General features: G+C 37.2%; 5 protein-coding genes across 6 annotated transcripts in view; 2 read left to right on the top strand and 3 right to left on the bottom strand.

Annotated features, from left to right (window-relative positions):
• The window catches only part of LOC106361269 (U-box domain-containing protein 5), a 44308-nt gene that overhangs the window by 24951 nt on the left and 3155 nt on the right, over window positions 1-16202 (top strand). Inside the window, exons 1-4 of one of the 2 annotated variants that reach the window (XM_048737823.1) lie at window positions 13634-13891; window positions 13963-14263; window positions 14352-15961; window positions 16066-16111. The exons of the other annotated variant lie outside the window; for it this stretch is intronic. Of the exons in view, the coding sequence (XP_048593780.1) occupies window positions 14081-14263; window positions 14352-15961; window positions 16066-16111 (1839 nt within the window). The 5' untranslated portion in view covers window positions 13634-13891; window positions 13963-14080. Of the gene's footprint in view, window positions 1-13633; window positions 13892-13962; window positions 14264-14351; window positions 15962-16065; window positions 16112-16202 lie in introns of those variants that run through there. 2 annotated transcript variants of the gene reach the window in all.
• LOC125577086 (purple acid phosphatase 6-like) lies at window positions 234-2342 on the top strand. Its single transcript, XM_048737826.1, has 7 exons — window positions 234-423; window positions 513-725; window positions 819-930; window positions 1013-1239; window positions 1322-1460; window positions 1539-1881; window positions 1958-2342. Exons 1-7 carry the CDS (start codon window positions 271-273, stop codon window positions 2148-2150), a joined length of 1380 nt encoding a protein of 459 aa, XP_048593783.1. The 5' UTR covers window positions 234-270; the 3' UTR covers window positions 2151-2342.
• Window positions 2352-5138, bottom strand: LOC125577085 (aldehyde dehydrogenase family 3 member F1-like). The gene is made up of 9 exons (XM_048737825.1): window positions 4705-5138; window positions 4473-4569; window positions 4178-4384; window positions 3791-3915; window positions 3600-3704; window positions 3349-3521; window positions 3178-3268; window positions 2933-3082; window positions 2352-2820 (listed from the first exon to the last, which is right to left on the bottom strand). The coding sequence occupies exons 1-9, from the start codon at window positions 4990-4992 to the stop codon at window positions 2578-2580; spliced, it is 1479 nt and encodes a 492-aa protein (XP_048593782.1). The 5' UTR covers window positions 4993-5138; the 3' UTR covers window positions 2352-2577.
• LOC106359027 (acanthoscurrin-1-like) lies at window positions 8184-9325 on the bottom strand. Its single transcript, XM_022690614.2, has one exon. It carries the CDS (start codon window positions 9088-9090, stop codon window positions 8389-8391), a length of 702 nt encoding a protein of 233 aa, XP_022546335.2. The 5' UTR covers window positions 9091-9325; the 3' UTR covers window positions 8184-8388.
• Window positions 11000-13526, bottom strand: LOC125577254 (disease resistance protein RPS4-like). Its single transcript, XM_048738496.1, has 5 exons — window positions 13522-13526; window positions 13137-13197; window positions 12381-13057; window positions 11813-12083; window positions 11000-11727 (listed from the first exon to the last, which is right to left on the bottom strand). Exons 1-5 carry the CDS (start codon window positions 13524-13526, stop codon window positions 11101-11103), a joined length of 1641 nt encoding a protein of 546 aa, XP_048594453.1. The 3' UTR covers window positions 11000-11100.

Raw genomic sequence — 16202 nt, 5'->3', positions numbered from 1 at the left:
AAAAAAAAAAAACCTTTTGAATATTCTTTTTGAAATAGATAGTGCAACAGATTTATCCGAGGTATATATTACTAAATTAAAACTGTTACCGATTTATCCGAGGGTATATATTCCTAAATTAAAATAGTTTTAAGCTTATCGCTTTATATATATAGATTCCAAGCCAAATACTGGCATATTCCACTCGATCATATATATATATATATAAAAACCTAGTTTACCAACTAAACACTACAAACAATTAAGTTCTTGAAGCGATCACTGATAAACATGAAGATATTCATGCTCTCCATCCTGCTTCTAAGCATCGCTACGTTAATCAATGGTGGAATAACAAGCAAATATGTACGACAAGCTCAGCCCGCTAATGAGATGTCTCTTGAAACATTCCCGTCTCCCGCCGGCCACAATGCTCCAGAACAGGTTTTAGTTTCTTCTTTTTTTATCAATTCTATCTTAATACACCAGAACCACGTACTTGTATTGATATTTTTTGTTTGTTATGGTTTCAGGTTCATCTAACGCAAGGAGATCACAATGGCCGTGGCATGATCATCTCTTGGGTGACACCGTTAAACCTAGATGGTTCTGACGTAGTTACTTACTGGATCGCCAGTAATGGAAGTGACATAAAGCGGAGAAAGAAGAAAGCCTCCACGTCTTCTTACAAATTTTATGACTATTCTTCTGGATTTCTTCATCACGCCACCATTAAAAATCTCGAGGTTTGTGTACTTTTTATTACTTAACTTCTCATCCAAGGAACAAAGTGGTCTTCTTTTTATACGATGTCTTAATGTTTCTGTTCTACATGTCAGTACGATACTAAATACATGTATGAGGTTGGTACTGATAAATCAGTTAGACAATTCTCCTTCACAACTCCCCCAAAGGTTGGACCTGACGTTCCATACACATTCGGGATTATTGGTAATTAACTAATTTTTATTAATCTAGATTTAAAACTAGTGTTTCAACATTAATATCTAATGATGAGTCATTCTTTTTGTAGGTGATCTTGGACAAACCTATGCTTCTAACGAAACATTGTACCATTACATGTCGAACCCTAAAGGCCAAACCATTCTCTTTCCCGGAGACTTGGCTTACCAAGACAACCATCCAAACCATGACCAGAGAAAATGGGATACTTGGGGAAGATTCATGGAGCCTTGCGCTGCTTACCAGCCCATTATCTATGCTGCTGGGAATCACGAGATTGATTTCGTTCCAAACATAGTAAGATTCACCTATTTCAAGTCTTTTCGTAATTTTGTTTGGTTCAGTTTTGGTTTAATTACATTTAGGATCTTTTAATCAGGGCGAGCGTCACGCATTCAGGCCTTATATTCACCGTTACCATAACGCCTTCAAAACCTCAGGGAGCATATCTCCTCTTTGGTACTCAGTCAGACGCGGCCCTGCTCACATCATCGTCCTATCCTCTTACTCTGGCTACGGTAACAGAAAAACCACTAAACAAAGACTAGTGAATATTTTTCTTGATTTTGTTTACATAACACTTATCTCATTTCTAGGAAAATACACACCGCAATACGTGTGGCTCGAGCAAGAGTTGAAGAACGTGAATAGAGAGGAGACTCCATGGTTGATTGTTATGGTTCACTCGCCGTGGTACAATAGTGTCAACTACCATTACATGGAAGGTGAGAGCATGAGGGTAATGTTTGAGTCGTGGTTTGTTAACAGCAAGGTTGATTTGGTCTTGGCTGGTCATGTCCATGCGTATGAAAGATCCGAACGTGTTTCCAATATTAAGTATAATATCACCAATGGCTTGAGCACTCCAGTGAAAGATCCTAATGCTCCAATTTACATCACAATCGGAGATGGAGGAAACATCGAAGGAATCGCAAATAGGTAAATAAAACAGTTTTGTTCGGTCTATTTGTTTTAACCATATTGAAACTAACATGGTATGTCTCTCTTTCTACAGTTTTACAGATCCGCAACCGAGTTACTCGGCCTATAGGGAATCGAGTTTTGGTCATGCTCTTCTTGAAATTAAGAACAAGACACACGCACAATACACATGGCATAGGAACCAAGACAATGAACCCGTAGCAGCTGATTCTCTCATGATGCATAACAGATACTTCTTCCCAAAGGAGGAGATAGCTTCGGACTAAGGATTAGATAGCTTCGGACTGTTTGGTTTGCTGATTTGAATAAGGAGTGTTTTTAGATTGTTTTTTTTTCTTTGATTTTCTGTTTAGGTTATTATGGATTTTTTCAATTTAATTTAGTTTGATTAATTGAGATTGCACTGTTATTTCGGATATTCTTTTCAAATCTTTAAATAATATTTTATTATTTGAGTTGCTTCAAAATTTAGATCAATCATAATCTCTTCTTTTTAAGGAAAAATATAACAAGATATTACTAATATGCTAATAGCCTTTTGTTTATATTAAGTGAAACACAAAATTACTTATATAGAAAACCTTAAGCTTAAATAATATTGGAATCAAACTTATTAGATGAAGATATGAATATCAGACAAAAGGTGATATGAATTATTCATATATATTTAGTGTGTGTTCGTGTGTCTCACTTTCACACTCCTTTTGTCAGACCAAGCATTAAGAGGACAAGCTTGAAGTAAGCTTCACGAAATGCGAGCCTAATAAAGTTGAGCTTGAAGTTGTTCCATGGAGGGTATCGAGCTTCAAGATCCATTGCTAAGCTTCCTTCCATTATTGCCTTCTCGTGACTGAAACATTCGAATGAGTATTTCCCGTGATACCTTCCCATTCCACTCTGTCCTACTCCTCCAAAGGGCAATGCATCACACATATACTGAAAGTTCAATAACACTTAAACTTTAATGAAGTTCTAAATTGTCTAATCAGAGTCAAAATACAAAGTTTACCCTACTCAGCCTAGACTAATTTTGTGGAGATTAATCTACCTGGATCATGAGGTCGTTGAAGGTAACACTTCCAGAGGATGTTTCTGACAAGATTCTAGTTTTAAGGTTCTCGTCCTTGGTGAATGCATAGATGGCAAGTGGCTTTGGTTTTGACTTGATGAACCCTATGCTTTCTTGGATGTCACGTAACTTCATTACACCAGAGGAAAAAACAAAAAAATCAGCAACAATAATTCGAATGTATTTTTACTAACTAAGATATTATCTACTTTAAATATGCTTACTGTGATAATAGGGAGAATTGGACCAAATATTTCTTCATTCATTATCTCAGAATCAAGAGGAGGATCCAACAAGATCGTTGGCTCAACATACCTGCCAAACAAATTTAGGTTAAATGACTTGTAGAACAGATTACTTGTAATACAAGAAACATGATTGAATCAAAAGCTTACAGCTTCTCTTCATCCATGGAGCCACCATAGACGATTGAAGCTTTAACACGAGGATCATTAAGAAGACGAGACAATCTCTGAAAGTGTTTCTTGGTGACAATCTTAGCGAGACATCCAGATTCTTTAGGGTTTTCCCCAAAGAAAGACCTTATCACCGGCTTAAACATATCAATCTATAGAAAATCACCAAACGCTTAGAGATACTGCAGAAACAACGTTTGCATTTGCGTTTTGTGTGTACACGTACGTACCAGAGTAGAAGCAAAACTCTGTTCGACAAGAACGTAATCTACAGAGATACAAGCTTGTCCACTGCAAGATCCCCACTTTCCTCCAGAGATTCTCTTCACAACCGACTACATGCTCATCATCAATAAAAAATTTCAGACACTTTCACTATCATATCAAACTAGAGCTAAGAGAAACATAATAAAGTACATGCCTTCATGTCCTTTGAAACAGAGTGGTGATCAATAATGGTGGGACATTTTCCACCAAGCTCCAATGTCACAGGAGTCAAATGCTCTGCAGCTGCAGCCATTATGATCTTTCCAATCTTTGGACTTCCTACAAACAAATACACAACAACAATTATGTGAATGCCGCTTTTTACCATACTTGAAATTTTGGAAATCTTAAAAAATTTATAGTATGAATTTTAGTTAAATTTTTTATTTTAAATGATTTGGGAGTTTATGTTCATATATATTAATTCAAAAAAAAAATTGAGAATCTAAAGCCAAAGTTTCACTTGACTATGTTCAGGACCGGCTCTAATTATGCCCCAACAAGCGAGTTATTGAATGTTAAGGGATGAACTGAATAATACCTGTGAAGAAGATCTTGTCCCATTGATGCTGTAAGAGGATTGTTGCGACATCAGGTCCTCCTTCAATAACTTTGATGGCTTTAGTGTCGAGATAAGACGGGATTAACTTAGCGAGCAAGGCAGATGCGTTAGGGCTTAATTCAGATGCCTTGAGTAGCACGGTATTTCCTGCTGCTATTGCCCCAATCATTGGGTCTAAAGACAAAGCTGATTACAAAAAATAAAAAAGCACAATATTAACTCTATTTAAAATACCTCATAAGAACATGGAACTGATTCAAGATTCAGTTCTTACATATAGGAAAGTTCCAGCTAGACAGAACAAGAACCGTCCCATACGGTTCAGAGATCACTTTCCCTGTTGCTGGGTAGAACAATAGAGGAAGGTTGCTCTGTTTTTTTTTTCAGCACCAAGAAAATAATTAGCCAAAAAAAGATTAATACTATTTCTTGCAAAGTTTCCTAAACCAAGATCAAGATTGTCTCATACTAAGTTACTAAATATGTGCATAGTGTATGGTTCTTACCTTTCTGGGAACGACCCATTTATCAAGGGAGATTAAAGCAGTAGTAGCTGATCTCATGACAAAACCAAGCTCATCTCTGAAAGCTTCAGTACTGTGTTTTCCCAAATCTTGAAACAGAACATCGCTCATCTTCTCTTCGTTGTCTTTAACCATTTCGATTATAGCTCCGAGCTGTGCCTTCCTCCACTTCACGCTCCTCGTCCTTCCGCTCGCAAACGTCTCTCTCATCTCTCTCAAGCTCTGATCCACAGTCTCCTTCACGGCTTCCATGCTTCTCTCTCTCTCCATTCTCTTCTGACGTAAGTTTGGTTATTTAAAAGCTATCTGCTTGTTTGATTGCCTCTTCAGGAGCTAGAAGGTTTCAGTTTCAATCACTTATAGTATAGGTGGTTGTTTAAAGAGGAAAGGAAAGAAAAACTAGTTGGGGGAATGATAAGGTAAACAACATTAACTAGGTTCCGCTATCTTAGGTTTAACAATCGTTATCATGAAGATGGATGTCCATGTCATCGAATTAAATGTTATCGTTGACAGATTCCTTCAGTATTTTATACAAATACTTTAATATTATACAGTATGAAGTATGTGGATCGGCGACATTAACTGGTCTGTCTATTATCTCATCTATCAGAGTCCGGAAAGTCTGGTTAGTAGCACTGGACATTAAATGCTTCGCCGCTCATAATACTCCCTCCGTTTTTTAATATAAGTCGTTGTAGAGAAATTTTTTTGTTTCAAATTATATGTCGTTTTCAGTTTTCTATGTAAAATTTATTAGTAATTAATGTTGTATGACCAATGGTAATATATCTTTTATTTTTCTATTGGTTGAATTGTGGTTAGGTAAATAATTAATGATGTTTTTGTTTAGAAAATATAAAAAATTAATAGTTTTCTTAATCTACGTGTATAGCTGTAAAACGACTTATATACAAAAACGGAGGGAGTATCTCGTATCTTTCGTCGACTATATAAGTATCAATTTCAAATCTAAAACGTTTTATTAGTTTGATATAATGTGGGGTGATACAATTTATATAATGTAGTTGGGAAACATCAAGAAGTTTTGCGTATGGAAACGTTAATAGTACTATAATTATATTGTACACCAATAATAGTACTGTGATTATTCTAATGTAGGTGATGGGTAGCAAAATAGTCATTAAATATTAATCCGATAGGGGAAAATAAATATATGTTAATTATAAATTTAAACGCCATATACTAAGAAATTAAGATTTTATCTGCGCTATTTCCACGGTGGAAAAAAAATTCATTAACTTTCTCTTTGTATTTTTTATCAGCTATCTTTTTATACTCCATTTTATTCTATGAACCAATTTTATTTTGCGTTGTATTTTTACAAAATATTGTATAAAGTAAATTACCAAAAAGAATACTTCCCATTGAAAACAAATAAACTATACATCCTAAGCCATGCGTGAAAGTGTTTAGAGAAAAATATTATGGAAAAAATACTGCAGACGTAGACTGAGAGAAAGAGTTCATAAAATTAATAAATGAAAGTTTTCCATTTATCTTAGTTCCAAATTAAATTACATCGATCAGAATTTCATGCAGTCGCATTCAGAAATATTCATTTCACTTCGATCGCATTAAGCCGATCCGTCCGATTGTGCTAATTATGCCAGTTAATGTAATAGTCAAGTTGCCAGTTAACCTAGCACACGCATTTTATTGCATTGTTAAAATTCGAGTGAAACAAAAGAAGATAGAGCAGTATAGAAACGAATAGAGGGGTGTTCCGAGAATCAAACTCGTGACCTGGGACCTCTCGCACCCGAAATGCGTTATATGCTTATGTTGCTACTAAAATTTAGTCATGTGACATGTCAAAAGTTTTTTTTGCACCTTTTCGAGTAGAATGGTTATTGAGTTTTGAATGTTATCCTTTTTATATTTTTCAGTGAAGTATATGATATTTTTATGAGTATTAGTGTAATCACAAACCAAGATCAGTCTAGAAGATTAGTCAAATTGTTATAAAATCAAGGATTTCACAAGTGTTTACTCCAATAGATCTATCACTGAGGTCGTAAAGTATGTATGTATGTATATATAAATCACTAAACCAAATAAGATATGCAATTTACAATGCTTTCACGCGCTCGTCATGTGATGGTTAGTTGGTGACATTTTCAATTCTTGATTTGAAGAGAAACAACTAAAATGTTCTTTTGTTTGTTCCGATCCCATGCTCGGATTCTTCTTTTTGGGCCTTCCACCGACGGTCGAGTGGGCACCTTACCTAAAGCCTGATGTTATATTATATCTTCAATAAAATCAACAGATCACAAAACGATATCGTGTTTCCTTCATTTGTTATAATTGGAAAGTGGCAGATTTCACAGAGAAACATATTTACAAAGGTGAGTATCATTTACTTGGTTTTTACAAAACTTAAAAGGCAAGAGTGTCATACTCATAAGAGAGGCTCGTCAGTCGTCATAAGACAATCCTTAACACCAACGAATTTTATGACTTGACAAAATATACACATTTTTTATACAGATTCAGTAACCAAAAACTATAGATTTACAAACTAATTTTATACTAATTTCGCACGTTTCAGGAACCAGACTGTACCATATATTCTGAGGCCTTTTGCTGAGAGTATAAAAAATAGCAATGTTTGTACGGGATTCAGTCGACTAGGTTGAAAGAACTCGGAAATGGGACGACTAAAGACGTTTTATTAGATTCAAACAAAAAGAGGTTACAAGAGTGGCCGGGAAGTGAGAAAACAAGCTCAGAGAGCTCAAAGCAACAAGGTCGAAGAGATGACCAAAACCCTAGACCTAGCCGCTCAGTGTGTACAATGTTCAAAAGTCTCTTTCTTATTGTTTCCTCATTCTCTTTTATAAGTCTTCTGTCCTCGACGCCCTAATGTTGTAATCTTTTGGGTCCTGATGTGAAGGGCCGAGTATACGGGCCCGAGCAGAGATCCTACAAGCCGGATATCTCGAGTCGGCTTGGTCGATCGACTAAAAATACTCTGAGGTCGAGCTGATGTCTTTAGCCGCCGAGCCGACTAAATTAGTCCAGCTTGTTGGATTAGGGCCTGTTATTCGATGGGCCTTGTGGAAGGATGTATCCATCTCCTACAAACAAGACCATCATATCACGAATTCTAAGTGGCTAGCCCAGTATTAGTCCATATTTAATCTTGTATTACTTGTGCAGCATTGGTTCTTTAATATTTTACATATAAATAAAATTGGAGTCACTCGGTATGCAAAAAACAAGTATAGCTTGTGTGTTTCAAATACTTTTTCAATATCAGACTATATTGACTATAAATAAAATTGGAGTCACAGACAAAAAGTATAGCTTAGTCGTGAAACACACAAGCTATACTTTTCGTGTGCATACCAAGTAACTCCAATTTTATTTATATGTAAAATATTAAACCAAATACCTAGAGCCAACGATTGACATAAGAAGTGAGAACAAACAAATGGGAATATTTTTCTTTAGTTTTTTCTGTCAAAGTACATGAGATACAACGAAAATTAACAAGGAAATTAATCGGTGTTTTCTTAAGCCATTTAAAAAGTGCAACAACAGAGGAAAAAAGGTGCTAAACAGTGGAAATATTGTGTATGTAGTTGTGACAAAGCATGTAAAGACATATCATAGCTCCTTTGTGTATGTCTGATTTAGTTATGACTTCCCGTTGACCTTTTTAGCACAGCCGGGATACCAACAATAACCTCCGTTTTGGCCGGGGCCATCACCTCCCCATCCAAAGCCCCATCCTCCGCCCTTCCCATCACTTCCTCCTCCTCCACCACCACCACCACCAGCTCCACGTCCTCCTCCTCCTCCACCACCACCGCCACGTCCTCCCCCTCCTCCACCACCACCACCACCTCCACGTCCTCCTCCTCCACCACCACCTCCTTCACCACGTCCTCCTCCTCCTCCTCCTCCTCCTCCTCCACCACTGTCACCACCTCCACCTCCTCCACCACCACCTCCACGTCCTCCTCCTCCTCCTCCACCGCCACCACCACAACTTCCTTTTTTCTTTTTGTGGGGATTTTCTTTTCCGCCTTCACCTCCAACACCACCTCCTCCGCTGCCGCCTCCACCTCGTGGTTTGCAGTTTCCACTCTTGTCTACATTACCATTCTCATGAACCAATGCATGTTCAAATCTAACGGTCGAAACATTCGTATAAAAGTTCTTTTCCAAAACACTTGAAGACGCAGTAGAACTCATAGATCTACTCTCACTTCCATCTCTCTCCTTTAGGTCTCTAAACCCATTAACATAGTTTGAGCTAAGAAACAACACAATAGAAGCAGTACCAAACAAGAAGAACACTAATCTTGATGATGATCTCTCCCTTACACTCTTCATTTTAACTTATCAATATATCGAATATCGACCTATATATTTTTTTTTGAAACTGAATATCGACCTATATTTGCTTCTCGTGGATATGCATCGATACTCTCTTCTTTCTCTCCTTTTTATACTATAGGTTTTATCCACTCTTAACTAAGTAATAATCCAAAGCATTTAGTTTAACTAATCTCATGCACATGCATCTCCCATACGGAACCTACCAACTTTTTATTTCCCTTTAATCTACAATAAAAAGCTGCAAAAAAGAGATGAAGTCGACTTGAGGGTAGATGTATCTAGGCTCTTCAATTATTAAACTTCATTCGAATTTTATCTATCTAACTAGCATAGAGTGACCAAACTATAGAAATTGCTTCACGCGAAAGACGGTCCAACAATCTACACTTATACTAATTTACGTCATTGTGCATTATAATATAGATAGATAACTGCCTCTGGGTACGTAGGAATTCATTGTAAATGCATGCGGGATTTAAATTAAAGTAACATAATATAATTTATTTGTGTCAACAACATAAGACACGTTAGTGAAAATCAGTAAAAAAAACATAAGACACGTTAATAAATGGAAATAAAGAACATACAATAAAAATAGTAGGTAACGTGGGGCACCAAAAGAGTATGATCTAACGTACCCTGCAAAACAATTTTTTTCTTTTAGGGATGACTTCTCTTTTGGTTTACGCTATTTCCCATTTTCATAATTCCTTCACACGAAGACTTCGTTGTGGTGTTGGTTGGATTTGGAAATTCTTAGAGTAGGGTTTGGAAATTCCTAGAATATGGTTTTTATCGGAATATAAGAATTCGTCTTTTAACTTTTAATTATAAAAAAAAAATCAGTTCTTAAATAAAAGTCTTAAGAGATGGTTTTTATTTTTTATTTTAATTAAAGTTAATAAACGATTCTTATATTACTTATATTAAGCTAAAAAACTCATCCTAAAAACCTTTCAATAAACATGATCTCTCTTTGGATTAGCCACCGTGAAGAAACAGAACTACTCTAAACAGTAATCGTAACACGTTAACCAATATAAACCAAATACGTCTGTCCTCATTCTGTTGTCTCATTACGCCAACGACGTCAGTACAGTAAAACAAAAATCTCCGATAACCAAGATAAACCAAATACATCTGTCCTCATTCCGTAGTAGTCTATCTGGTCATTAAAATGAAAATGAAAATTTACATTGGTACCAAAAAAAAAAAATCAATTGAAATCAACATACATTGCTAATATTACTCTTCTTTTATAATTCACTTATTCATCAGATAATAATATAAAGATTCAAGACCCACCGGGTTCATATTACTTGTAAACACCATAGTGATTGCTGTTGTCGAATCCACCACTGACATTTTAGCTTTTACTATCTTCTCGGAAAAAAAAAATGTATGTCAACATGAGCTATATGCGTCTTATCTATTTCATTCCGAACTTCATAATACTGAATTAAATAAAAAATCTAAAAATACTATATGAATATTCGAAATCCTACTTAAATATATATACTGAGGTTAAAGGAGTTAGTCAAGCAATTAATTTTACAAAACAATGTCATTTCAAATAAATTCTGTAAATTTTTTTAAAAGTTACTTCTGGGATTCAAAGTGCAAACTCAAGCCCTAAAGAACAAGTAAAAACATCTTTAACTACTAAACAAAAGTAACTTTCTTGTTTGTATGTAAACATTAACTTATGTATATGTTTTAGTTTTACCAAATAAATCTTATCAAATTTTGATTGTTTTAGTCTTATCAAATAAATTTATAATTACTTATGTTTTTAAATATAACTTTACGAATCTGTACTTTATGAATTTAAATTAATTATTATTAATTTAAATAATTACCTTATAATATTAGTAAAAATTAAAATAGTTGTGAATTAAAATAAGTTGTAAATTAAAATTAAATAATTTCAAAAATATAATTTTTATGTTACATATACAAAACAGAAACTAGTCATTGAGTGGTGACCCCAAAAATACAACTTATCTAGTGAAAATAAAATCTAGCAAACCCAAAAACCGAAAAGAACACAACACCTAGCCACAAATACCTCAAAATAACAGAGAGGAACCGAGTAGCAAAGCTCATTGTACTCTCTACAACTGATAAACCTCTTCCCGAGGAAGTTCCACTACAATCTCCTTCGACAACAACATGGTTTGGTTCCTCGTACACCAAACTTAAACCACAATTCACAATCTCACCTGCTCCATCTATCACTTTGAATTTTATTGACGCCTCGGTAGGAACACATTTTTGATGTTCTGGCGAACCTTCTACATGATTTATTATGTGGGAGGAACTGGTGTAACCGATAAACACATGGTCTGAATCAATCTTGCGTGGTTCAATCCAACCTCCACCAAGAATGCTGCTGAAACGTGTACATGTTCCAAGTTCGTTTTTGAACTCACAAGTGCATTCTATTGAGAAACTGTTGATCTCATTTTGGAATGCAACAACAGCGCATAGAACTATTGTTGAAAGTCTGTTGTCACACCAATGTGGCGGAAACTTCAGCTTTAACGTTGATCCAATCATGCGATGGTCAAACCATGAAGGTACTTCACTCCCTGGAAAGGAAGTAATGAATAAAGCTTCTGAAGCATGTCCCTGAAAAAAGTAACACAGAAACCAAAACAAATTATTAACTGTTAAAGAGATTCAATTAGATAAAAAAAAAAGTGAGGAATGAGACCTCTTTATAACATCTAAGCGCATCTAGCTGGCTTTTCTTTTGAGCATACGTTGTGATGCTATCCTTTGAAGCTTGTTCAAGACTGTTGCAGTTGGTGAAAATGAACTTAGAGTGAACCTTCTCCATATGCTTAAGAATGGCCATGGGGGACATGACTGTCTTCAACTTGTCGCAGCCATGTGCATCTAAGATCTCTAGGTTTGGTGGAAGCAGTGGAATTGAAGTGAGATTCTTGCAGAATTTCAGGTCAAGCAGTTTCAGATGACATAAGGGCTGTTCGTTTGGTTGCCGCAGGTACCGGCGGCAGCGGCAGCATCAACATTCTGCGTCAACTCTTGTTCGTTTCGTTGACGCAGGAACCGGCGGCAGCGGCAGCGTCCGAACGCTGCGTCCTGCGGCTGACGCCGATAAAACCTGCGGTCGCGATATGATATGCGGCAGCGGCAGCGGCAGCGTCAGCGTCTCCGAAACGAACAACAACATTCCTCATTGACGCTGCCACCGCCGCTGACGCTGCCGCTGCCGCTGCCGCCGAAACCTGCGGCAACCAAACGAACAGGGCTATAGTAGACTGATGTCGATTCGCAAGTTGGTGATTATATCATTCCCGCTTAAGCATAGACGCTGCAATGAGGATATGCCGTTCATACCACGTCTTAGTTCAGGCCAGTCTTCCACTTTTGAGCTATTCAACTGCAATATCTTCGGCATGTCTGTAATTGATGTCCCATCAAGCAATAAAAGCTGCAATGATTTCATGTTTTCAATGCGAATTGGAAAAGTCTTGAGCTTTGAACAACCAGATAGCACCAGTTCTTGCAGAGCTTTCAGCTTCCCCAGGCATTCTGGAAGTTCTGCCAACATTTTGCAGTCTTTCAAGTTCAATACAATCAGTCTCTGGAGCTTCCACATGTTTGTAGGAAGTTGACCAATTGCAGATCCATCCAAGTGTAGGGTCTCTAGATTATCCGAAACCACCCGGAATGTCTGAAGGCTTGAGCAGTTGGTGAGGATGAGAGTTTTCATAGAGATCAGATTCATATGCGGAAGAACCCGGAGACTCGTGCATCCTCTCATGTTGAGGAAAACAAGACATTTCATACGTTTCATTTCACGAGGCAACTCCTCCAAACTCGTGCACCCTTCGAGATTCAATCTCTGGAGGCTTTCAGCATTTAGCAACCCTGTCAGATTGCATAACTTGCTTGAGTGGCTAAGATCAACCCACTTTAACTTCGGTGTATCCTGTAATCAACAGTCATAAAAAAAAAACTAAGCTAGTAAGCTAATAAAACCCATAATGTGAACTTGAACAGAGACACACCTTAACACCCTCCCAGAGCTCTTCAATCTCGCTGAAAGACAGGTTAAGGTCGGTAAGATTCCTGGGAGGGTGTTAAGCTCTTCAATGAGAATAGCTGTAAATATAATATAATTATCATAACCTCCAGAGATAAGCAAGTTTTCCGCCATTGTCAAATCAATCACGTGTATGAGGTTCAGAGCTTAAATGAGAATGAGGCTCTGCAGCTATTCTCTCACCATGCTATTGGAGAAAATATAAGAGAAAAAAAATTCATGAAACTATCAATGGAAGTGATTGACTATGCTAGTGGAAATCCATTAGCTCTCAGCTATTACGGAAAAGAGCTCAAGGGAAAGAAACTGTCAGAAATGAGGACCACATTCCTCAAACACAAGCTACGTACGCCATATAAGATTCAAGACTTATTCAAGAGAAGCTATGAAGCACTTAATGACAGCGAGAAGAACATTTTTCTGGACATTGCTTGTTTTTTCAAGGGAGAAAATGTTGACTATGTGATGCAACTGCTTGAGGGGTGTGGATTTCTACCACATATTGGGATTGATGTTCTTGTGGAGAAGTGTCTGGTTACTATTTCAGAAGACAGAGTGAAAATGCATAGAATAATTCAAGACTTCGGCAGAGAAATAATCAACGGAGAAGTAGTACAGATCGAGCGGCGTCGCAGACTATGGGAACCTTGGACCATCAAATTTCTACTTGAAGATGACAAACTCAAAGCAGACGTCAAATCAACCTATACACGTCCTCTGGTCTGGCTTATTTCTAATATTTTTGTAGATGAATTCAACTTCTTGATGTATCTCCTTATCTTATATTGCAGGGCACTGTAGACATAGAAGGCATATTTCTAGACGCATCGAACTTAAGCTTTGATGTGAAGTCTGGTGCTTTTAAGGATATGCTAAGCCTTAGATTCCTGAAGATTTATTGTTCCAGTTATGAAAAAGATAGTAGAGTCCTCCTTCCCAAAGGACTTGATTCTCTCTCTGCCGTATGAGCTAAGACTCCTCCACTGGGAGAACTATCCTTTGAAATCCTTGCCACAAAAATTTGACCCATGCCACCTTGTTGAACTCAATTTGTCTTACAGTCAGCTTCAGAAACTTTGGGGAGGAACTAAGGTAGTTAAATAAACACCTATCTACTGTCTTATGTATATTTTTTTCCAATATATGTTAATTCCATTTCACATTATAAATTTTTGTTTAGAATCTCAAGATGCTGAAGGTGGTCAGGCTTTGTCATTCCCAGCAGCTAACTGATATTAACGATCTTTGTAAAGCTCAAGATCTCGAGCTATTAGATCTCCGAGGGTGTACACAACTGCAGAGTTTACCAGCCATGGGTCAGTTGCGGCTTCTCAGAGTTGTGAACCTTTCAGGTTGCACAGAGATCAGAAGCTTCCCAGAGGTTTCACCAAATATTAAGGAACTACATCTACAGGGAACTGGTATTAGAGAACTCCCAGTATCCACTGTGACCCTCTCCTCGCAAGTTAAGCTTAACAGAGAGCTGTCCAATCTTCTAACAGAATTCCCGGGGGTTTCAGATGTTATAAACCATGAGCGACTAACAAGCCTGATCAAACCCGTGTCATCTAATCAACATCTTGGTAAACTTGTTCGCCTTAATATGAAAGATTGTGTTCATTTGACAAGTCTGCCTGACATGGCTGATTTAGAATTACTTCAAGTTCTTGATCTGTCTGGATGCTCAAATCTCAACGATATTCAGGGTTTCCCACGAAACCTGGAAGAATTATATCTTGCTGGGACGGCCATAAAAGAATTTCCACAGCTTCCCTTGAGTCTTGAAATCTTGAATGCACATGGTTGTGTGTCTCTTATATCAATTCCTATCGGTTTCGAGCAGCTTCCTAGGTACTACACATTCAGTAACTGTTTTGGTCTTTCGGAAAAAGTGGTCAACATTTTTGTAAAGAATGCTTTGACTAATGTTGAGCGCCTCGCAAGGGAGTATCATCAACAACAGAAACTCAACAAATCTCTAGCTTTCAGCTTCATTGGGCCTTCACCTGCAGGGGAAAATCTAACATTTGATATGCAACCAGGATCTTCTGTGGTTATACAACTGGGCTCTTCTTGGAGAGATACGCTTGGAATTGCCGTATTAGTACAAGTTACATTTTCGAAGGATTACTGCGAGGCTAGTGGTGGTTTTAACGTTACTTGTGTTTGCAGATGGAAAGATAAGGATTATGTCTCTCATAAGCGAGAAAAAGACTTCCATTGTTGGCCTCCAGAGGAAGAAGGTGTTTCAAAGGACCACACGTTCGTCTTCTGTGATCTCGATATTCATCCTGGTGCCTGTGAAGAAAATGATACCGGCATATTAGCTGACCTTGTCGTATTTGAGTTCTTTACTGTGAACAAGCAGAAGAAGCTATTAGATGAGAGTTGTACAGTGACGAAATGTGGAGTATATGTGATAACTGCTGCAGAGCGAGACACAAGCCCTAACATGACTCCATCATTTGATTACCTGCAGGAGCTTTCTGATAATGATGCTCGAAACGTATATGATGGCTTAGACGAGGATGAAAGAACTTTATTTCTTTACATTGCGTGTCTGTTCAATGATGAGGAAGCTTATTTGTTGGCACCACTTAGCAATGGCTTGGAAATTAGTTCTGGGATCAAGATCTTAACCGATAAGTCTCTCATACATATATCTCCATACGGTGTTTTAGTACGAGAAGGCTTACTTCAGAAAATAGGTATGGAGATGATCAATAGACGGAGACAGGCGCAAGCTTTGACCAATTTAGCAGATATAGCCGGAGTGGATTCTCGGAAGTGGTATGTTCTGGTCCCATTGTTTATGCTTGATCTTAGATTAGTTTTTAAGAATATTCCATATTGAAATCTAATTATTGATACTTTATGATATTTCTCCTTGTCAGGGATAATAACGCTAACATGATAGAGAACTTGCCTCACTCCTTCAAGGTTTGTTCTATATCTGCAAACCCTCTGGGTCTTATGATGGTATTTTTCCTGGTGGAGTTTTGCTTAATGTTTTTAATTGTAATAACATGTT

Source organism: Brassica napus, chromosome A8, assembly GCF_020379485.1.
Source record: "Brassica napus cultivar Da-Ae chromosome A8, Da-Ae, whole genome shotgun sequence".
NCBI lineage: Eukaryota > Viridiplantae > Streptophyta > Magnoliopsida > Brassicales > Brassicaceae > Brassica > Brassica napus.
This window is presented reverse-complemented; position numbering and strand designations above follow the sequence as displayed.

Excerpts from the sequence above, each read along its gene's own strand:
- LOC125577085 (XM_048737825.1), bottom strand. The coding sequence starts at position 4,992 with ATGGAGAGAGAGAGAAGCATGGAAGCCGTGAAGGAGACTGTGGATCAG. Across the intron at positions 3,522-3,599 it reads AGAGTTTTGCTTCTACTCTG|ATTGATATGTTTAAGCCGGT; the intron begins GTACGTACGTGT and ends GATTTTCTATAG. Across the intron at positions 3,083-3,177 it reads CAATTCTCCCTATTATCACA|TTACGTGACATCCAAGAAAG; the intron begins GTAAGCATATTT and ends GGTGTAATGAAG.
- LOC125577086 (XM_048737826.1), top strand. The coding sequence starts at position 271 with ATGAAGATATTCATGCTCTCCATCCTGCTTCTAAGCATCGCTACGTTA. Across the intron at positions 931-1,012 it reads ATACACATTCGGGATTATTG|GTGATCTTGGACAAACCTAT; the intron begins GTAATTAACTAA and ends TTCTTTTTGTAG. Across the intron at positions 1,882-1,957 it reads ATCGAAGGAATCGCAAATAG|TTTTACAGATCCGCAACCGA; the intron begins GTAAATAAAACA and ends CTCTTTCTACAG.
- LOC106359027 (XM_022690614.2), bottom strand. The coding sequence starts at position 9,090 with ATGAAGAGTGTAAGGGAGAGATCATCATCAAGATTAGTGTTCTTCTTG.
- LOC125577254 (XM_048738496.1), bottom strand. Across the intron at positions 12,084-12,380 it reads TTGCGAATCGACATCAGTCT|CTTATGTCATCTGAAACTGC; the intron begins ACTATAGCCCTG and ends AAACGAACAGCC. Across the intron at positions 11,728-11,812 it reads CGCTTAGATGTTATAAAGAG|GGACATGCTTCAGAAGCTTT; the intron begins GTCTCATTCCTC and ends TACTTTTTTCAG.